General features: G+C 51.5%; 1 protein-coding gene across 3 annotated transcripts in view; it reads left to right on the forward strand.

The window, feature by feature from the left end:
- The window catches only part of DAAM1 (dishevelled associated activator of morphogenesis 1), a 144,689-nt gene that overhangs the window by 39,818 nt on the left and 82,004 nt on the right, over positions 1-22,867 (forward strand). For all 3 annotated transcript variants that reach the window (XM_064152716.1, XM_064152604.1, XM_064152661.1), the window contains one exon: positions 15,963-16,186. In XM_064152716.1, the coding sequence (XP_064008786.1) occupies positions 16,004-16,186 (183 nt within the window). In that variant the 5' untranslated portion in view covers positions 15,963-16,003. The remainder of the gene's footprint in view (positions 1-15,962; positions 16,187-22,867) is intronic.

A 22,867-nucleotide genomic window follows, 5' to 3' on the forward strand; every position in this document is an offset into this window, starting at 1 on the left:
CATGGGGAAGCTTAGCATAGTAGATGACTGGCAGATGGAAAGGAGAACCATTACTTCTGGTGCACAGTGGCTAAGTTACAGCTGCCTAGTGGAGGTAAGAGGTTGGTGTTTGAGTTTTATCCTGCATGTTCCAAGGCTTGGACAGGCTGGCTGCAGTAGACAAACTTAGAAGTTAGATGAACCACCTTACCTGGTGCAGGTAAGAGTGGAGATGCTGGAGAGCAGCCAGGAAGAAAGGGACCTGTGGGTACTAGTAGCTAGTAGGCTGAAGATGAGCCAGCAGTGAGCCCATGTGGGCAGGAGAGCCAATGGCATCCTGGGCTGGATCAGGAACTGTGTGGCCAGCAGGACAAGGGAGGTTATCCTGCCCCTGTACTCAGCACTGCTCAGGCCACACCTTGAGTGCTGTGTCCAGTTCTGGGCTCCTCAATTCAAGAGAGATGTTGAGGTGCTGGAAGGTGTCCAGAGAAGGGCAACAAAGCTGGTGAGGGGCCTGGAGCAGAGCCCTGTGAGGAGAGGCTGAGGGAGCTGGGGGTGTTTAGGCTGGAGAAGAGGAGGCTCAGGGCAGAGCTCATTGCTGTCTACAACTCCCTGAAGGGAGGCTGTAGCCAGGTGGGGTTGGGCTCTTCTGCCAGGCAAGCAGCAACAGAACAAGGGGACACAGCCTCAAGTGGGACAAGGGGACGAGGTCTAGGCTGGATGTTAGGAGGAAGTTGTTGTCAGAGAGAGTGATTGGCATTGGAATGGGCTGCCCAGGGAGGTGGTGGAGTCACTGTGCCTGGAGGTGTTGAAGCAAAGCCTGGCTGAGGCACTTAGTGCTATGGTCTGTTTGACTGGCCAGGGCTGGGTGCTAGGTTGGCCTGGATGATGTTGGAGGTCTCTTCCAACCTGATTGATTCTATGACCTTGGCCTGCTGTGTGGCTAGTGCCAGCAAACAGGGATGTTGCTATGATCCCCTTGTCCTGCTGCAGACCATGATGCAGTAAGAGAACTCCTTCCTCCCCAAAGTGAGAAATGGCTCCTGGTTGACACGTGTTAGCCAGGGTCTAAGTGTCCTATTGTGTGTTCCCAGAGCATCCATAAAGCAATCTGGAGGCTTTGGTGTGGGGAGCTGTGCTCCAAGCCACCGGGAGCTAGCTGCTGCTAGACGAGTTCTACATGGATCTGCAAGATCCTTGCATCATCTTATCCCTTACACGGGAGCAGGGAGAAACTCTGACAGACCAACCACCCACTCCTGTTCTGGAGTGCAGTGGGCTGCCAATAGGACTCAACCTTCCCTGTGTTCCTGGTGAGCTGCCAAATGTTTGCATATCTGCCTGGCTTTTGCTGATAGGTGTCAATACATTTTTCCATGCCTGGTGTTTGTTCTCTGCTTTCCACCAGAGCTGGAATTCTTTGCACTGTTGCTGCTTTTTTTGTTGTTGTTGTTGTTGTTTAATATTTTCTTTTTTTCTTTTGGTCTCCCTTTGGTGCCTTAGTAAGAGCACAGCCCAAACTGAACCTCTCTATTATGGGTTACCTGATTAGACGCCATGGTAATAAGCATCTAAATCTAAAGCTAGATTAGGCAGGGAGCAGTCTGGGGCTGGATTTGCATAGCACACATTCCTTTTCCATATGATGTCCTGGTAAGTCTCCTGAAAGTGAATTTAGAAGGTGCTGGCATGCTGAGAAACATAGAATCAATCAGGTTGGAAGAGAGCTCATCCAGTCCAACCTAGCACCCAGCCCTGACCAGTCAACCAGACCATGGCACTGAGTGCCTCAGCCAGGCTTGGCTTCAACACCTCCAGGGACAGAGACTCCACCACCTCCCTGGGCAGCCCTTTCCAATGCCAATCACTCTCTCTGCCAACAACTTCCACCTAACTTCCAGCCCAGACCTCCCCTAACACAGCTTGAGACTGTGTCCCCTTGTTCTGTTGCTGCTTGCCTGGCAGAAGAGCCCAACCCCACCTGGCTACAGCCTCCCTTCAGGTAGTTGTAGACAGCAATGAGCTCTGCCCTGAGCCTCCTCTTCTGCAGGCTGCACACCCCCAGCTCCCTCAGCCTCTCCTCACAGGGCTGTGCTCCAGGCCCCTCACCAGCTTCATTGCCCTTCTCTGGACACTTTCCAGCACCTCAACATCTCTCTTGAATTGAGGGGCCCAGCATTTGAGGAATGTCATGAAGATGCTGATCAGCAGTGGTTCTGTGAAGACTTCTGTAAGACCCTGCCACCACCAAGAGTCAGGAACCCTCAAAGAGGTGAACCTCTCCTCTGCTTCAGATTGTGAGCAAACCAAACTGCTGTCGATGAGGAGGGGAAGTACTTTCATTTTGCTGGCTGTAGGTGGGCTCCAACCCCAAACAAAAAATCATCTGCAGGGAGTTGTCAGCTTGGAGAGAGCCAGAAGAACTGGTTTGAAGGCTCAGGAAGACAAATGTTGAACCATGAAGCATCTCTGCAGAGAGAGCAGTGTTGCATGCAGGGGGGAGCTGATGGATGGAAGAGGACAGAGCATGGTGCTCTACCCCAATAGAAATGGGTGACGTTGTGGCTTTCTGAGGCCATGTTGTGCCTGCAGTGGCTGTTGGGAAGGTAGGTTTGTGCTTGTGAATGTGCCTGGAGTGTGGCTAGTCCCCAGTAAATGAACACCTACTCTGCTCTCCTGCATCAGATGAGATTAAATTTACAACTCAAACACAGTGATCTTCTCTGAGCCTCTCAGGATCCCCTTGGGTCACTCTTTCAAGTAGTTCTGTGTGACTGTGAGGCTGTTTTGGTGTTGGTTTTTTTTCTTTTTAATTTTCTTCTTTTAAAGTAGCTGCTCCCTGAACCTCTCTGCCTGTTAGGGGAAGATCGATTGGGCAGAGTCCAATGGGATGGGGTTCAATAGCTCCAAGTGCAGGGTGCTGCACTTTGGCCACAACAACCCCATGCAGAGATACAGGCTGGGGTCGGAGTGGCTGGAGAGCAGCCAGACAGAGAGGGATCTGGGGGTGCTGATTGATACCCACCTGAACATGAGCCAGCAGTGTGCCCAGGTGGCCAAGAGAGCCAGTGGCATCCTGGCCTGCATCAGGAATGGTGTGGTCAGCAGGAGCAGGGAGGTCATTCTGCCCCTGTACTCTGCACTGGTTAGACCTCACCTTGAGTGCTGTGTCCAGTCTGGGCCCCCCAGTTTAGGAGGGAACTTGAGATGCTTGAGCGTGTCCAGAGAAGGGCGACGAGGCTGGGGAGAGGCCTTGAGCACAGCCCTACGAGGAGAGGCTGAGGGAGCTGGGATTGGTTAGCCTGGAGAAGAGGAGGCTCAGGGCAGACCTTATTGCTGTCTACAGCTACCTGAGGGGTGGTTGTGGCCAGGGGGAGGTTGCTTTCTTCTCTCAGGTGGCCAGCACCAGAACAAGAGGACACAGCCTCAGGCTGCACCAGGGGAGATTTAGGCTGGAGGTGAGGAGAAAGTTCTTCACTGAGAGAGTCATTGGACACTGGAATGGGCTGCCCGGGGAGGTGGTGGAGTCGCCGTCCCTGGAGCTGTTCAAGGCAGGACTGGACGTGGCACTTGGTGCCATGGTCTGGCCTTGAGCTCTGTGGTAAAGGGTTGGACTTGATGATCTGTGAGGTCTCTTCCAACCCTGATAATACTGTGATACTGTGATACTGTGTTCAGACACTTGTCAATTAGAATGCTCAGGTCTGGCAACTGCCAGGCAACTTTCCAGCCACTGTCTATATTTTAGTCTGTGTTTGATACTTTTACCACTGTAAGCCTGCTGACAAATGTGTGTTGGATCTGGTTTAACTTACTCCACGTCACAAAGTGGAAGACCTGTATAAATCTTTGTATGCTAGTCTCCTTACCTGTAAAGCAACACAATTTCCTCCTCCAGACAACTTTTATTTGAATACTATTTTTAAATGTGTATGGCAATGAAATCCTCTTAGATTTCTTTGCATAAGCATTTGCATTGTCACAGAGTTATTGAATGATAGAATGGTTTAGTTTGGAAGGGACCTCCAAAGATCATCTAGTCCAAACCACTTGCAGTCAGCAGGGACATCCACCTCTAGATTAGGTTGCTCGGGTCCTTATGGAGCCTGACCTTGAATATATCATAGAATCATAGAATCAACCAGGTTGGAAGAGACCTCCAAGATCAACCAGTCCAACCTAGCACCCAGCCCTAACCAATCAACCAGACCATGGCACTAAGTGCCTCATCCAGGCTTTTCTTGAAGACCCCCAGGGACGGTGCCTCCACCACCTCCCTGGGCAGCCCATTCCAATGCCAATCACTCTCTCTGTGAAGAACTTCTTCCTAATATCCAGCCTAGACCTACCCTGGCACAACTTGAGACTGTGTCCCCTTGTTCTATTGCTGGTTGCCTGGGAGAAGAGGCCACCCTCCACCTGGCTACAATGCCCCTTCAGGTAGTTGTAGACAGTGATAAGATCACCCCTGAGCCTCCTCTTCTCCAGGCTATCCAGTGATAGGGCCTCAAACTACCTCCCTGGGCAATCTCTTCCAGTGTTCTACCACCCTGATGAAAAGAGATCTGACCTTTGTATTGGAATTGGTGGTGGGTGCCTGCAGAGATGAGAAATCCACTTCTGCAGTAGCCCTGGCTGGGAGGTGGCTGCTGTCACTGCCATGCTGTCCCTTCAAGATTGATTTCCTCAGTGGAAAATTTGCTCCTTTTATAAGCAGCATGTAGAGATGGAGGCAGGCAGGGTGCAGGCAGCATAAGGAACGCTCTGGATGGCCTGTTTGGACTTCAGAGAGTCTGGGGAAAAGCAGATTTGATTAAATCAGTGAACAAAAGGAAGCCCAAAAATTCTGTACGTGTCCTCAGTGTGTTTAAATTTGGTTTGTATTGATGCTGCTAATCTCCTGGATTAAGCATGAAAGTAGCCTCTATTGATTATTAAATGCATCCCCTTGGGATCTCCACCGGACAAATGTTCCACTCTGGATGCTTCTGGCAGGGAAGAGGAACCTGCTTTCAGTCCATTCTTAGCAGCAGTGGGACAGCTGACTTTGAGTGTGCCCTTCCTTGCTCCCTCTCATCGATGGGAGGCAGGGTAGTTAGGCAATTTAAACAACACACTCCATTAAGAGAGGACCCCCAGATTGGAGATGGTGGCTTTGAGCAGCTCTCTTGGGAAACTCAAGCCCCAATGTCACTGGATGGTGCTGCTACATCCTGGTCAAAGCAGGGCTTTTGGCATGAGAGGGATGCTCTGGAGAGCAGCCAGGCAGAAAGGGACCTGGGGGTACTGTTAGATAGTAGCTGAACATGAGCCAGCAGTGTGCCCAGGTGGCCAGCAGAGCCAATGGCATCCTGGCCTGCATCAGGAACAGTGTGGCCAGTAGGGCAAGGGAGGTTCTTCTACCCCTGTACTCAGCACTGATCAGGCCACACCTTGAGTGCTGTGTCCAGTTCTGGGCCCCTCAATTCAAGAAAGATGTTGAGGTGCTGGAAGGTGTCCAGAGAAAGGCAACAAAGCTGGTGAGGGGCCTGGAGCAGAGCCCTGTGAGGAGAGGCTGAGGGAGCTGGGGGTGTTTTTGCCTGCAGAAGAGGAGGCTCAGGGCAGAGCTCATTGCTGTCTACCTCCCTACCTGAAGGGAGGCTGTAGCCAGGTGTGGGGTTGGTCTCTTCTGCCAGGCAAGCAGTAACAAAATGAGGAGACAGAGTCTCAAGCTGTGCCAGGGGAGGTCTAGGCTGGATGTTAGGAGGAAGTTGTCAGAGAGAGTGATTGGCATTGGAATGGGCTGCCCAGGGAGGTGGTGGAGTTGCTGTGCCAGGGGCTGTTGAAGCAAAGCCTTGCAGAGGCACTTAGTGCCATGGTCTGGTTGACTGGACAGGGCTGGGTGCTAGTTTGGACTGGATGATCTTGGAGTTCTCTCCCAATCTGGTTGATTCTGTGATTCTTTGATTACTGCTGAAATGGAGAGCAGTGAAATGGAAAGCTCAGCAGTGAGGCTTTGCATATGATAAACCAAAGTCGCAGCCCAAATATTCATTGGAGGAGCAGGTAGGTGGGAGAAGGAAAAAAAGGAGGAATTAAAATAGAGGAAGGGATCTATTGAACTGTTGTTCTCCAGGAAAAGGCTAATTGGCAAACAAATCTCCTCCTCCAGTGGGAAGTGGAGTTCCTCTCTCCCTGCTTGCCAGACTGTTGCGTACTTATTGACAAAGGCTTTGCATTGTCAAAGGGAGTAGTCAGAAGTGATCTTGGAAATGAAGCAACTTAAATCCATGTCCTTTCTGGTGGAGGGGGAAACACTGAGAAGGGAGGTCTCCTTGCAGTGGCTGGAATGGGAGATGGTCCTGGCACCCAACATCTTGGGAAGTTCCTTATCATCGAAGCTGCCCTTCCTGGCTAATGATGTGTAACTTGTGATGTGCTGGGATGGGCTTCACAGCTTGGCACTAAGAGTCTCCAGAAGGTGTTTTGTGCTTTGTGTGAGTGTTTTCTTCCCACTTTAGAGACAAAGCCTGTGGTGAAAATGGAACAGGGCTGGATGTTGGTTTGCCCTTGTGCTGGTTATAGAGCCAGGATGGAGGGGAATGCTTGCTTGGTGGTGCTCAGCCATGCTTTGTCAGCCCTCTGAGCTGCCCAGAGGTCTTGCATCCCAGTCTTTAATGGTTTTGACCTTGAGGGATGTCTTGGTGTCACCTAATCCAGACACTCCCAAAGGCTTCCTGAGAAACCGTGTTCAAATGGCAAAGGAAAACTTCTGTGAGGCTCTTCTCCTCAAGACTACAGTCTGTCAGGAGAGCTCCAGATAAGTGCTAATCCCTCCCTGTGTGTGATCGAGGCTCTGAAGGGACTGTCTCTGCCTCTTGGATCCCAACTAAAATGCAATGCTAGCAGCTGCCACCCCAAAACCAGAATGGGGTGAGGAGAGCATAGGGAGAGGTGGACCCTCCTATTGTCTTTCCTTTCTGTGCTGCCTTTTGAAGCCAAACGAGGGCACAGAGAGGGCAGGTGGATGCTCCAGCATCCTTCCTGGAGAGCTCTTCTTCTCCTCCACCTACCTCTACCTTCCTACAAAGTCTCTTGGGCTTAACCTGCCTCCAACAAGTGTTGTGCCTGGGCTTCAGCACACAAATCACTCAGTGCATTTAAAGGATGAACATATGACTTGCAAACACTTTTTTTCCTTCTACCCTCAACCCACCCCACTCTTTTGTTTGTTTCTGCAGAGGAAGGACCACAGCACTCCTGCTGGGAAAAAGGCCTATGTGCATTTGTAGAATTGGGTCATTTAGCACCTTGGTGAGCATTAGGAAATGCCTGTGCTGGGCCCCATCCTCGTTAACATCTTCATAGATGACCTGGATGAGGGCATGGAGTCAGTCATCAGCAAGTTTGCAGATGACACTAAGCTGGGGGCAGATGTGACTGGGTTGGAAGGCAGAAGGGCTCTGCAGTGGGACCTTGACCGCCTGGACAGATGGGCAGAGGCCAAGGGGATGGTGTTCAATAGCTGCAAGTGCTGGGTGCTGCACTTTGGCCACAACAACCCCGTGCAGAGATACAGGCTGGGGTCGGAGTGGCTGGAGAGCAGCCAGACAGAGAGGGATCTGGGGGTGCTGATTGATACCCGCCTGAACATGAGCCAGCAGTGTGCCCAGGTGGCCAAGAGAGCCAGTGGCATCCTGGCCTGCATCAGGAATGGTGTGGTCAGCAGGAGCAGGGAGGTCATTCTGCCCCTGTACTCTGCACTGGTTAGACCACCCCTTGAGTACTGTGTTCAGTTCTGGGCCCCCCAGTTTAGGAGGGACATTGAGATGCTTGAGCGTGTCCAGAGAAGGGCGAGGAGGCTGGGGAGAGGCCTTGAGCACAGCCCTACGAGGAGAGGCTGAGGGAGCTGGGATTGGTTAGCCTGGAGAAGAGGAGGCTCAGGGGAGACCTTATTGCTGTCTACAACTACCTGAGGGGTGGTTGTGGCCAGGGGGAGGTTGCTCTCTTCTCTCAGGTGGCCAGCACCAGAACGAGAGGACACAGCCTCAGGCTGCGCCAGGGGAGATTTAGGCTGGAGGTGAGGAGAAAGTTCTTCCCTGAGAGAGTCATTGGACACTGGAATGGGCTGCCCGGGGAGGTGGTGGAGTCGCCGTCCCTGGAGCTGTTCAAGGCAGGATTGGACGTGGCACTTGGTGCCATGGTCTGGCCTTGAGCTCTGTGGTAAAGGGTTGGACTTGATGATCTGTGAGGTCTCTTCCAACCTTGGTGATACTGTGATACTGTATTTATGTAGGTTTCCAAGGATGGGTCTTGTCTGTGGTTCCATGCTTCTTGTCCTTGTTCCTGAAATAAATGGCATTTGCTCAAGCTGATTAGCTGCAGCTCCCATAAGAAGCAGTCTGTGGTGGTTTAGAGGATCTGGCGCTGGCACTCAGCTTGTCACTGTTTAAGTTGACTCTTTCAGTGGAGAACTCATAGCCTCATTTGGTGTTGCTGTGCTGCCTGCTGTCTAGGTGACTGAGAAACTTCCAGCAGGGTTTGGGTTTTAATACTTCAAAGCTAAAAGACTGTTTTGCTCCATCAGCATCTTCTCTGCTTGCATTCATCTGTGCACTGATCTGTGCTGGTCTCTTCAACCACAGCAGCATAAAGGGCTATGTAGAGCTCTCTAGGGCAGCTCCTGCTACAGAGCACAAATGCTGTAAGCCTTCAGCATCTTCTCCTTGGGCCAAAGTTTATCTGCATGCGCCGGGACAGATGTAGTCTTGCCATGCACCGGCAGCCATCCCCTACTCTGAACTTCTGCCAGCTTGCCAAACCAAACAGCGCTGCCCCGAGGATTGATTTCAGTTGGAGAGAGTTCAGACAGATCTCCTCTCAGCCTGCTGTGCACCACGCTCTTCTCCCAAAAACTGGATTGCAGAGTCAACAGTGCGTGTACTTTCCTGGCAGGGAACTCGCTCGCACGCTGCAGAGAGTCACAGAGTCATAGAATCAACCGGGATGGAAGAGACCTCCAAGGTCACCCAGTCCAACCTAGCACCCAACCCTAGCCAGTCAATTAGAGTTTGGCACTAAGTGCCTCAGCCAGGCTTTGCTTCAACACCTCCAGGGATGAAGACTCCACCACCTCCCTGGGCAGCCCATTCCAATGCCAATCACTCTCTCTGACAACAACTTCCTCCTAACATCCAGCCTAGACCTCTCCTGGCACAACTTGAGACTCTGTCCCCTTGTTCTGTTGCTGCTTGCCTGGCAGAAGAGCCCAACCCCACCTGGCTACAGCCTCCCTTCAGGTAGTTGTAGACAGCAATGAGGTCTGCCCTGAGCCTCCTCTTCTCCAGGCTAAACAACATGGAAGAGGTGACTTCCAAGCCAAGCTGGGATGTTCTTGCAGTGCAGTGGAGATGGTTGCTCTTTTTTCTGACTGACCTCACCTGGCTACAGCCCCCCTTCAGGTAGTTGTAGAGATGTCCTTCTGCAAGGTAGCAGGCCCAGATGTACACCTCAGGTTGTGATGAAAGCACAATAAAAGGAAAGAACACAATAAGGAGGCAATACATTTTAGGGGAGCGTTGGGTTTTTGGCAGAATGAGCTTTCCAGCAGTGAGGAGATAGCCTGTGACTGCAGCCAGCTCCTGCTAGCTTCCATTGGGTACCAGGCAGCTGGGGCAAGATTTGGAGATGCAAAAAAACCTCTTTGTTGTGTTCATGGAGTATAACAGCATTTCTGGAAAGGGGGAATAGTATCTGGGGTAATTCAGGATTTGGCAGATGTATTTATAAATCCATGAAACCCGAGCCTTGGAGATTTGCTTATGCTGGATATTATGGCTCTTGTGATTTAGTGATGGCTCAAGTGCCTCCTGGCAGGTGATATTCTTGTGGCATCACAGGCAAGGTCCTGTTCCCATCCCTTCTCACAGCTGCTGTTTCATGGGTGGATGGATGGGGAAAAGGCAATCCTCAAACAGTTTAATTGCTCTTCTCCCAGGCAAGCAGCAACAGAACAAGGGGACACAGTCTCAAGTTGTGCCAGGGGAGGTCTAGGCTGGATGTTGTTAGGAAGTTGTTGTCAGAGAGAGTGATTGGCATTGGAATGGGCTGCCCAGGGAGGTGGTGGAGTCACCATCCCTGGAGGTGTTGAAGCAAAGCCTGGCTGAGGCACTTAGTGCCATGGTCTGGTTGATTGTGTAGGGCTGGGTGCTAGGTTGGACTGGATGATGTTGGAGGTCACTTCCAATCTGTTTGATTCTATGATCCTATGACTTGCATAGACACTTTACCCTTGTGCAGTGCACTGAAGTAAAGCTCCTTGTCGAGAAAAAGCTCACTCAGGATCCTGCATCCTTGTTTTGGCAGGGGATGGGAAAGGAGCCAGAAAAACAACACTCTAATATTCATATTTGAGGATTTAGCTCCCAGCTTCTGGGCAAGCTTGGAGGAGGGTGTGAAGGGGAGCGTGCATGCTCCTTTGCATGTGTTTGTGCCCTGGCTGGGTATTTTTAGGCTGCAGACCGCAGTGCTGCAGTAACGCTGCTGGCTTTGGACCAGCTTGTTGGGGCATCGGTCACAGACAGGCTTTGGCAGCGCCTTGCTCCACGCAGGCTAATTTAGCTTGCTGAGGAGGCTGTTGAATATGCAAGTGGTAATTGCTGCTCTCTTTTCCTTAAAGCAAAGGCGGAAGCAACACTGGGGTCTAATTTTCTCCTAATGACTGATTTCATTTAAGCACTGCTCGGGGCAATTTAGGCTTGATCCTTATTTTAGGACTGGGGAAAACAGCAAATCCTGTCTCTGTGTATGGCTCAGCTGCAGCCCGTGGCCTCGCTCCTGCATGAGGACCTTAGTTGGCCCTGCTGACATACATTGGCTAAACTTCTTCTCCTTCTCATCCTCATTGCCCAGGGAGGTGATGGAGTTGCCATCCCTGGAGGTGTTTAAGTGGAGAGTGGATGTGGCACTTGAGGCTATGGTCTAGTGGTTAAGGATGCTGGGATGAAGGTTGGACTGGCTGATCCTGGTGGTCCTTTCCAAACACAGCAATTCATAGTGATTAGATGTTGTGCTGAGGGATTTGGTGTAGTCAAGGACTTGTCAGTGTGAAACTAATGATCGGACTCAATGAGCTTGAAGGGCTTTTCCAATCTAAGGAATTCTATCATTCTGTGATCCTCTTCTTGGTCTTCCAGGCAGGACCTGTCACACATGCATTTCTAGCCTTGTTTCTGTGAAAGTGAAGTTGTTAGGGAATGATTATAGGAATCATAGAATCATCCAGGTTGGAAGAGACCTCCAAGATCATCCAGTCCAACCTAGCACCCAGCCCTGGCCAATCAACCAGACCATGGCACTAAGTGCCTCAGCCAGGCTTGGCTTCAACACCTCCAGGGATGGAGACTCCACCACCTCCCTGGGCAGCCCATTCCAATGCCAATCATTCTCTGTGATTCAGCTCCATTAGTCTTTCTTTGGAACTCACAGTTTGGGTAGAACTTCCCTCAGTGACCCTTCCCATCCAGTCTTCCCTGGCTCCATACATACAGGAGCAATTAAGCTTAATTTATTCTGGCTGGCTCAACAGTAAAGGCCAGAAGGCACTATTAGATCACCATCTGACTTAAATCTATTGATCTAATTAGTGCTCAAAGGTATGAATGGGATGTGGGAATAGGTTACTTAATGTTTGCTGCTGCCTGGAACTGGTCCCCTTTGCTGGTGAAAGGCCTGGAACACAAACCCTGTGAGGAGAGGCTGAGGGAGCTGGGGGTGTGCAGCCTACAGAAGAGGAGGCTCAGGAGGGGCATGACTGCTGTCTACAACTACCTGAAGGGAGATTGTAGCCAGGTGAGGTTGGTCTCTTCTGCCAGGCAACCAGCAATAGAACAAGGGGACACAGTCTCAAGTTGTGCTGGGGGAGGTCTAGGCTGGATGTTGTTAGGAAGTTGTTGTCAGAGAGAGTGATTGGCATTGGAATGGGCTGCCCAGGGAGGTGGTGGAGTCGCTGTGCCTGGAGGTGTTGAAGCCAAGCCTGGCTGAGGCACTTAGTGCCATGGTCTAGTTGCTTGTCTAGGGCTGGGTGCTAGGTTGGAGTGGTTGACCTTGGAGGTCTATTCCAACCTGTCTGATTCTGTGATTCTATTCTACTATTCTATGATTCTTCTTCACACATTCCTGCAGGTGGCCAGGGGCTGTCAGTTTTTCTCCTTGAATATCTGATTTCTGTCAGGTTTGCAGGGAAGGAGAAGGCTACAGAGCTGGACATGTTCTGATGCTGCAATCTGTGCTTTCTGCAGCTCTCCACAGCCTGCCAGGGAGCTGCGTTCTGCTTTTGATCCATCATGTCAATGAATATTCATCAGCCTTCTGAAGCTGTAATGCTATTTGCCTGGTAGCTAACATGCTCTCTCTCTCTCTCTCTTACTCGGTTTTAGCCCTGGTTGTTAACAAACTACAGCCCACTCATCCTGCTCTGTAGTGGTGGTTTGGTTTTCTTAATGGTATATAAATGAAAATGAGGAACCTCCATAGCTTCAGAGACAGAAGCAGCTCAGAGTTGTCTTGGTTGCTACAGGACCGTCTGCTTTAAAGCTCAAAATGAGGTCTTGCCTTTTTGTCTGTCACTCAGACTCCTCATATAACGTTGGCAGGAGTGTGTCTCTCTGGAGAGCAGGTGGTGTTCTGATAAAAGCTTTCTGTATGTTTTTGCAAGCCTAAGTGGGAGCTTGTACTTAGCAGCAGGGTTCAAGGACAAGGTCAATGTTGAAAAGAGGATGGGAAAGGTACTGTGGAAGAGGAGAATGGGTCTGTTTGCTCCTGACCAGCGGCAGGAGCAGGATCAGGTCCAGTTCTGGCCACAGTGTGGCTGTATACATAGACTGGGAATGACCAAGTGACCAAAATCTGTACTGCTGAGGACATGCTAGTCTGGATTGAGCACCTGCAGAGGGCAGGAAGCACTAGGCAGCCACCAGCATCTCCCTCTGTGCCCTGCTCCTCATGGCTCTTTACACCTGCAGTGTTTTCTGGTGTGCTGGAGGGCACAGAGATCTATGTGCCTTTGCTTTTTTTGCTTCCTTTCCTCCTTTAGGAAAGAAACATCCCAGCAGGTCCCAAACCCCTCCTAAGACCTAAGGGATGCCAGCAGGCTGCTAATGGATTTGCCGCGGTGCTGGCTGCCGGGAAGCACGATGAGAGAGATTTCATGGCAGCTGAAATTCCAGCAGTGACTGCATTTTTCTGCATGCAAGATGCTAAATGTGAAATGAGATTTGGGGCTGTTTGGGAAGGGAGCCCTTCAGACTTGGCACAGAGCAGCTGCACAGCCTGAGATTATCCCCCGTGAAGACCCAATAACCGTTTCCCATCGTTCATGGTTCAGCAGATGATTACACCATGTGCTAAAAATATGTGAAGACAATTTCAAGGGTCAGATCCTCCCCCATTAAAGTAACCTGGGTAAAGCCTGAATTTTCTCCAAGGTCCTTCTTCTGGGAAGGCAGTAATGGCCATGTAGGTGGCGGGGCATGATCTGACCCAGGGTGACATCATCAGCACCCTGCAGGCCCTCAACATGGTGAAGTACTGGAAGGGGCAGCACATCATCTGCGTCACCCCCTGCCTGGTGGAGGAGCACCTCAAGAGTGCCCAGTGCAAGAAGCCACCCATCACAGTGGACTCCATCTGCCTGCGTTGGGCACCCTCCAAGCGCAAACAGGCCAAGGTGGCAAAGAAGTGAGGTGGGCACAGGGCACAGCAGCAGGCACCAGTGCCAACCAATGCCCACTAGTGCCCAGCAGGAGCTCTCCAGTGCCCAGCAGGACTCACAAGCACCAAGCCAGGACCTGCCAGTGCTCAGTAGGACTCAGAAGAATCAAGCCAGGATGCTCCAGTGGCAGCAGGAGCCCTCCAGTGCCCAAGCAGTGCCAGTGGTACCCAAGCAGTGCCCAGCATCAAGCCAGCAGTGGGCACAAATCTATTATTTTTTTTTTTAAATAGGGAAAAAAAAAAGACCCTGCCCATGGTAGGGGAGTTGGAACTGGCTGAATCTTGTGGTCCCTTCCAACCCTGACTGATTCCATGATTCTATGACCCCAGGTCTGTCCCCATCCTACCTCCGGCACTGCCTTTCTTTCCCCAGGGCGTGGAGGCTGTTTGTTTGGGTGTATAAATCCGTAGTTGGAGAGGAATGGCTGGCTCCAGGGAGATCAGACACTCCTCTCAAAATGCTGACCTTTTTTTAACCAAGACTCTTCATAGTTTTGCTAATAAATCTGAGTCATCCATATTTCAGCATTAACCTTGGCTGTTTGTCCTGTCTCTTAACATCTCAACATCTTGTTTCGCGGAGAGATAACATGTGGGTGTGTGGCTTTGTAAGACAAATGTTTAGGCTTCTTAAAACTTCTCTGCTTAGCTGGTTGATTTTTCTCATTAGGGTGTTTCTCTGCTGTCCACATTCCTTCTAGCTGACCCTCCTGTAGTATGGTTGACTTAGGTACTTTGGGGACAGAGTAGCTGGCAAGCAGCTAGGAAGAAAGGGACCTGGGGGTACTGGTAGATAGTAGCTGAAGATGAGACAGCAGTGTGCCCAGGTGGCCAAGAGAGCCAATGGCATCCTGGGCTGGATCAGGAACAGTGTGGCCAGCAGGACAAGGGAGGTTATTCTGCCCCTGTGCTCAGCACTGGTCAGGCCACACCTTGAGTGCTGCGTCCAGTTCTGGGCTCCTCAATTCAAGAGAGATGTTAAGGTGCTGGAAGGTGTCCAGAGAAGGGCAAGGAAGCTGGTGAGGGGCCTGGAGCAGAGCCCTGTGAGGAGAGGCTGAGGGAGCTGGGGGTGTGCAGCCTGGAGAAGAGAGGAGGCTCAGGGCAGAGGTCATTGCTGTCTACACCTACGTGAAGGGAGGCTGTAGCTAGATGGGGTTGGTCTCTTCTTCCAGGCAAGCAGCAATAGAACAAGGGGACACAGTCTCAGGTTGTGCCAGAGGAGGTCTAGGCTGGATGTTAGGAGGACGTTGCTGCCAGAGAGAGTGATTGGCATTGGAATGGGCTGCCCAAGGAGGTGGTGGAGTCACTGTCCCTGGAGGTATTCAGGAAGAGACTGGCTGAGGCACTTAGTGCCATGGTCTGGTTGATTGTCTAGGGCTGGGTGCTAGGTTGGACTGGATGATCTTGGAGGTCTCTTCCAACCTGGTTGATTCTATGATTCTAGGTCCCACTTGTGGGGCAGTATTTGCCTGATTCTTGCTGTTCAGATCTGAGTTTTGGAAAAGAGCAGAACCTGAGCAGCTTGCTGGCATGAGTGACGCCCGACGTGGGCATGGCACAGAGCTCCTGGCACCGTGTGATTTTTATCAGCTGAATTTGTGTCTTGTAAATATTTACTGGAATTTCAAGCAGGGTTTATCTAATTAAAGCCAACTAAAACTTTCCATGAAAAAGAGCTGCCCAGCCGGCAGCTGCTGGTGGATGTTTAAGGACACGTTTGAGAGCTGGGGGCAAATTACAGAACGTTTCCTCAGCTCTGATGCCATCTGTGGCTTGGGGCATCCTGAGGCACGTAAGGTCTTGGAGCACTTGGTCACCCATGCCAGGGACCTGGTGGCTCTGAACACATCCAGCTGTTCCTGGGATCGTCCTCCCACGTTTGCCACAATCCTGGCTGGACTGGGACTAGGGCTGACCTTGCTGCCACGAAATGGGCTGGTGAGGTCCTGCTGGCTTCTGCAGCAGTGTTTGGGGGTCCACCTCCCTCTGTGCACAGGGATGGTGCTGCCCTCAGCACAAGACAAATGCATCTTTTCTATTCACACAGTTGTCAAGGTTGCCAGGGACGTAAATGTCACATCCCAGCAGAAGCATTTGGCACATAACCCAACTGTCCTGCTCTTCCCCTCTGTGCTGAGCGTGTGGGTGGCTCTGATTCCTCCTCCCTTCGGCAGGACGGGAGTGCAGCGCTGCAGGGCCCCCGCTTGAGCCTCCTGTTTTCTTTTCCCTCCCAGGATCTAGTGCCCAGGAGGGAGGGACGCAGAGGATTTTGGCCATGGCTCCAAGGAAGAGGAGCAGCCGGGGGATCTCCTTCATCTTCTGCTGCTTTCGCAGCAGTGACCACCCCGAGATCACCTACCGGCTGCGCAATGACAGCAGCTTCGCCCTGCAGACCATGGAGCCCGCGCTGCCCATGCCGCCCGGGGAGGAGCTGGATGTCATGTTCACCGAGCTGGTGGTAAGTAAGAGGCTTTTTAGTTCTGTTTTATTTCCCTCTTTCTTCTTTTTTTTTTTCCTTCTTCTTCCTCCTCTTCCTGGTCTCCCCAGGCTTGATTTTGAGTTTTCAGGAAAGCTTTCATGTGAAGGGAGGATCAGGAGGTGCCGTTAAGAGTGGTTCTGCACTGCCTCATCTAGGGTAGGGTGCCCCTGGCCATGGCAGGGGGGTTGGAACTAGGTGATCCTCGTAGTCCCTTCCAACCCTGACTGATTCTGTGATTCTGTGAAGCTTGGGCTTTGCTCCTCCTTCAAGTCCTGCTGGTTTGGGATGGTTTCTTTTTAGAAAGCCTTGGTTTCTTTGAGCAGGGCCTGGGGGGCTGGTTTGCCTTCATACACCTCCACTGGGATGCAGGGCTATTCAAACTGGAAAACAAGAAGAGGAGGCTCAGGGGTGACCTCATTGCTGTCTACAACTACCTGAAGGGAGGCTGTAGCCGGGTGGGGTTGGTCTCTTCTGCCAGGCAAGCAGCAACAGAACAAGGGGACCCAGTCTCAAGTTGTGCCAGGGGAAGTATAGGCTGGATGTGAGGAGGAAGTTCTTCACAGAGTGTGTGATTGGCATTGGAATGGGCTGCCCAGGGAGGTGGTGGAGTTGCTGTGCCTGGAGGTGTTGAAGCAAAGCCTGGATGAGGCACTTAGTGCCATGGTCTAGATGGATAGGGCTGGCTGCTAGGTTGGCCTGGATGATGTTGGAGGTCTCTTCCAACCTGGTTGATTCTATGATTCTAAGTTACCCCCTAAAGATGCAAAGTGACTTTATTTGCTGGGTACTTTGCTTCTCAGAAATTTTGGGCTGGCTTTGAGATTTGGAAAGTCAGGATATTATTTTTTCTGTCCCTCTGTATCAAAACTCTGAGAGGCAAGAATCAAAACTTAAAGAATGTCAGCCAAAAAGAGGCTTTGATTTCTTCGAAGCAAAACCATTTTGGAGTAGTTTGTTGGACCAAAAAATGTTCCACTTTGGTTCAACAGTGAAATGGGATTTCTCTACAGTGCTTTGATGTGTAGAGAGAGATAGAAGTCATAATGTCTCAACTCATGGTATAGCATGCTTCGTTAGAAGCCAGGCAGCATGGTTGGGGTGACCCAGGCCACCTGTAAGAGGAGAACTCTAGGTTGTATTACAAGAGACAGTTTTGCCCAGACATCCTCATCCCAGAACATTGGTGAGGGCAGAGTCTGCTCAGCAGGTTTGCTGCCGACCCCAAGCTGGGAGGCTTGGCTGATCCAGCTGAAGGCTGTGCAGCCATCCAGAGAGACCTGGACAGGCTGAGACCTGGGCACAGAGGAACCAGAGGAAGTTCAACAAGGACAAGTGCAGGGTCCTGCATCTGGGGAGGAATAATAAACTGCAGCAGTACAGGCTGGGAGGTGACTGCTGGAGAGCAGCTCTGTGGAGAGGGACCTGGAGGTCCTGGTGGCTAATAAGTTACCCATGGCACAGCAACGTGCTCTTGTGGCCAAAAAGGACAATGGGATCCTGGGGTGTAGTAAGAAGAGTGTGTCCAGCAGATCAAGGGAGGTTCTCTGCCCTGGTGAGACTTCATCTTGAATACTGTGTTCAGTTTTGGGCTCCCCAGTTGAAGAGGGACAGGGATCTGCTGGAGAGGGTCCAGTGGAGTGCTATGAGGATGATGAGGGGACTGGAGGGCATGGCTGATGAGGAGAGGCTGAGTCTGGAGAAGAGAAGACTGAGAGGGGATTTAATCAATGTTTATAAATATCTGAGGGCTGGGGGTCAGGAGTTGGGGGGACAGGCTCTGCTCACTGCTCCCTGGGATAGGACAAGCAGCAATGGGTGTAAGTTGCAGCACAGGAGGTTCCAGCTCAACACAAGGGGGAACTTCTTGACTGTAAGGGTCCCAGAGCACTGGCACAGGCTGCCCAGAGAGGTTGTGGAGTCTCCTTCTGTGGAGCCTTTCAAGGCCTGTCTGGATGTGTTCCTCTGTGATCTGTGCCAGATTGTGTGGTGCTGCTCTGGCAGGGGGTTGGACTGGATGATCTCCTTGGGTCCCTTCCAACCCCTAATATCCTGTGAGCCTGTGATCCTTCTCTGTGGGCAGGATGAGAAAACAGGCTGGAATGCCACCACAGCGTGATGGCTGCAAGACAACCCTGCACCAGGGCCTTCCTTGCAGCAGTGCTGCAAAGTGCTGCTTGTCAGGTGTGGTTTGTTCAGGTGGAGTGACTGCCTCTGTTCCATGGTTTTCTCCACTGATAACTTGGCCAAATCAGATTTTCCTGGGGAAATTCTTTCCCATGAAAAACTCCCAGTGCTGCAACCAAAGACAGTTGAAGGGCTTGTACTGCAGCTCAGGGTTACCAGCCAGGAGGCATTACAGAGGCTCACATGCTGGGACACATCATCTCAACCCAGGATTTTTGAAGCATCTCCCCCAAACCTTGAGTACTTTGTCCAGCCCTGGACTCCTCAGCACGGGAAATACATGGACCTGTTGGATGGGGACAGAGGAGGGCCACAAAAACAAGCAAAAAGGCTGGAACACCTCTTCTGAGAGGACTGGCTGTGAGAGAGTTTGGGTTGTTCAACCTGGAGAAGAGAAGTCTTCAGGGAGGCCTTTCAAGTCTTCAGGGAGGCCTGTAAGAAAGATGGTGAATGTGGGGCAGGCTGTGGATGTAGTCTACTTGGACTTCAGCAAAGCCTTTGACACTGTCTGCCACAAGAAGCTCCTAGCCAAGCTGGCAGCTCATGGTTTGGACAGATTCACTCTGTACTGGATCAAGAACTGGCTGGATGGCAGAGCCCAGAGAGTGGTGGTGAATGGTGCCACATCCAGTTGGCAGCTGGCACCAGTGGTGTTCCCCAAGGATCAGTGCTGGGCCCAGTCCTGTTCAATATCTTTATGGATGATCTGGACGAGGGCATTGAGTCCAGGATCAGTAAGTTGCAGATGACACCAAGCTAGGAGCAGATGTTGATATGTTGGAAGGTAGGAGAGCCCTGCAGAGGGACCTGGCCAGGCTGGATGGGTGGGCAGAGGCCAAGAGGATGAGATTGAACAAGGCCAAGTGCAGGGTTCTGCACTTTGGCCACAACAACCCCAAGCAGCACTGCAGGCTGGGGACAGAGTGGCTGGAGAGCAGCCAGGAGGAAAGGGACCTGGGGGTACTGATAGATAGTAGCTGAAGATGAGGCAGCAGTGTGCCCAGGTGGCCAAGAGAGCCAATGGCATCCTGGCCTGCATCAGGAGCAGTGTGGCCAGCAGGACAAGGGAGATTATTCTTCTCCTGTACTCAGCACTGCTCAGGCCACCCCTTGAGTGCTGTGTCCAGTTCTGGGCTCCTCAATTCAAGAGAGATGTTGAGGTGCTGGAAGGTGTCCAGAGAAGGGTGATGAAGCTGGTGAGGGGCCTGGAGCACAAATCCTATGAGGAGAGGCTGAGGGAGCTGGGCCTGTTTAGCCTGGAGAAGAGGAGGCTCAGGGGTGATCTTATTACTGTCTACAACTACCTGAAGGGAGGTTGTAGCCAGCTGGGGGGTGGCCTCTTCTCCCAGGCAACCAGCAATAGAACAAGGGGACACAGTCTCAAGTTGTGCCAGGGTAGGTATAGGCTGGATGTTAGGAGGAAGTTCTTCACAGAGAGAGTGATTGGCATTGGAATGGGCTGCCCAGGGAGGTGGTGGAGGCACCGTCCCTGGGGGTCTTCAAGAAAAGCCTGGATGAGGCACTTAGTGCCATGGTCTGGTTGATTGGTTAGGGCTGGGTGCTAGGTTGGACTGGATAATCTTGGAGGTCTCTTCCAACCTGGTTGATTCTATGATTCTGTGATGATTCTATGGGGACAGACTTTCTGGCAGTGCCTGTTGTGACAGGACAAGGGGTGATGGGGTTAAACTAAAAGAGGGGGGATTTAGACTAGATCCAAGGAAGAAATTTTCTATGCTGAGTGGTGAAACTGGCCCAGGTTGCAGTGAGAGGTGGTAGTTGCCCCATCACTGCTATCATCCAGGGCCACTCTGGATGTGGCTCTGAACACCCTCATCTACTTGGAGGTGTCCCTCCTCATTGTAGAGGATTTGGACTAGATGATCTTTAGAGGTCCTTTCCAACTCAAACCATTCTGTGATTCTATGGTTGTATGACATTCAGCCAGATGCTTGGTGCAGAGCTGTGCTGTGGGGACCTGCTGTTTGTGCAGTTAGGCAGGAGCCAGGTGACTCTCTCAGGGATCAGTTGGGCCTGGGGCATACCCTGCTGTGGTCCTTCTGCTCTGCATCCCATGCTTCTTGCTGTTGAGATCTCATAGATTCATAGAATGGTTTAGGTTAGAAGGGACCTTGAAGATCATCCAGTTCCACAGGCAGGGACACCTCTCACTGGAACAGGTCACTCAAGGCCTCATCCAACCTGTCCTTGAACACCTCCAGGGAGGGAGCATCCACAGTCTCCCTGGACGACCTATTCTAGTGTTTCACCACCCTCACTGTAAAGAAATCCTTCCTAACATCTAGCTTAAATCTCCCCTCTTCCAGTTTAAACCCATTACTCCTCATCCTGTCATTACAAGACCTTCTAAATAGTCCCTCCCCAGCCCTCCTGTAGGCCCCCTTCAGAGGCTGGAAAGCTACTACGAGGTCTCCTGGAAGCCTTCTCTTCTCCAGGCTGAGGAGCCCCAACTCTCATAGCCTGTCCTCAGAGCAGAGCTGCTGCAGCCCTCTGAGCATCTTTGTGGTTTCCTCTGGACTTGCTCCAACAGTTCCATGTCCTTCTTGTGTTGGGGGCTCCAGAGCTGTACAAAGTTATGGTTTTGGTTTTTCCCTTAGCAAAGGGTGAAAATAGGAGTCAGAGGCAGCTGCTGCTGCATGGCATGATGGCAGCAGGAGCACTGCTGCCTCCCTTGAGGCTGAAGTCATTTAGGGAGGGGGAAAATGGGTACCCACTATGCTCTTGTGCAAGCAGCTGCAACCCCCTGGCTCCCCAGGAAACTCATCAGGCAGATATTGACCCAAGCCAGAAGCTGAGCTCTCCCATTTGGGACAAGTGAAGATACAAATTCCCCCCTACTCCTCCATTACAACAGCTCCTTGCTCTCAGTAACCTGTTGATGTCAAGTATTACATTTCAGCATTAGTTAAATGGTTTGGAAAGTGTCCCACTGTTTCTGTGTAAACCCACTGTGTAACATTTGGAAGAGAGACAGAGAAAGCATGCAGAGGCACTGAGCTGATTTCTGTGCCTGTGAGAGTCCAGTGCCACCCGACCTGTCGTGCTCGACCACCCGGGACAGGATGCTTTGTGCCCGCTCTGTGGGACCAGGGCTCCTGTCATAGTTCTCCCTTGTCTTGGTCTCTTGGGTTGAGGAAAATCAAAGAGGCTGGAGGGGATCTAGAGGCTTTGCCAGCTCAGGTTGGTCCTTGGCCAACTCTTCTCTTACAGCTTAGTAGTGACTGGTCTGCCCCATTTGTTCCCATCAGAGACTCAGAGTGGCAGTGATGGAAGACTTCAGGCCTGGGATGGGCAGCATCTTTGGGGGTGTTGAAGTGGTGTGTTTGGCAACTGGCATGGACAATCCTCCCACGGACACCAAACAATCTGGCAGGGTCCCTGCTCCACTGATCCCAGCTTGCTACGTACATCAAAGGCTAAACCTCTTCCTTTTTGGAGCCACCTCACAAAATACTCTCTGTCTTCATGGGATTTTTAGTGTGCCTGTTCCTCTGAGTATAGCATCAGAAACTGGTGACTGTCCCATGCCAGTGACAAAGAATGAGACACTGAGCTGCAGAGGGATGTGGAGCATCTGACTGCAAGGTCAGCTCAAGACTTAATCTGCTCTCCTGGTGTCTGATTTATAGCCTGCTTTATGTTAGATGGATGCTTTGGATTTTAACTTTGGATTTTAACCCCTGATCTAGGGTAGGGTGTCCTTGGCCATGGCAGGGGAGTTGGAACTAGATGATCCTTGTGGTCCCCTCCAAAACCTGACTGATTCTATGAACTAGATAGTTAAATAGAACAGCTCTTTAGCTTGGAGTTAATTCTGCAGCTGTGCAAGTGTTTCTTAGCAGGAACAACAGGGAAATGAGGGGTGTTGGTTGTCCGTGCAGCCACAGAAGCTATGAGCTTGTAAGAAAGGCCTGATTTCAGTCCTGGGCTGCAGTGATGATGTGCCCTGTTCCAGCCAATGGTATGCAGCAGCCAATGGCTTTTCCCTGGCTCCGAGCAGATGCAGATGATGTTGCTGTGGTCAGTGGCTGATCACAGCTTCCTCCCAGAGGAACGTTTCCCCTTTCCCTTCCTTTCTCTCTGCCTGAACTGAATGGGTTTTCATCAGGGTATTGTTGGGACGTCGCTCAAACAGGCACTGGCCCCATCTGAAAGCCTTTTCTTTGTCTGCTGTCCTGCTGGGGCTCCGGCCAGGCTCAGCCACCCAGGGCGGAGCAGGTGCTGGCAGGGAGGTACCAACAAAAGCAGGATGCTTTGGGAAGATTTACCAATTTGCAGCTCCCTGGACTGGGATAAGGCTTTACAATTTCGTGCAGCTCTCCTTGGACCGGCACCGATCTCCTTGGACCAGCACCGGTGCCTGCCGCTAGCTCAGGTCGGCGATGCTTGCTTCCCGGTCTCCTGCGGTGCTACAGTGCCCATCCAGCGACACCCACCAGCTTTAAGGGGTTTCAG

This window comes from Pogoniulus pusillus, chromosome 1, assembly GCF_015220805.1.
Source record: "Pogoniulus pusillus isolate bPogPus1 chromosome 1, bPogPus1.pri, whole genome shotgun sequence".
Taxonomy (NCBI): Eukaryota; Metazoa; Chordata; class Aves; order Piciformes; family Lybiidae; genus Pogoniulus; species Pogoniulus pusillus.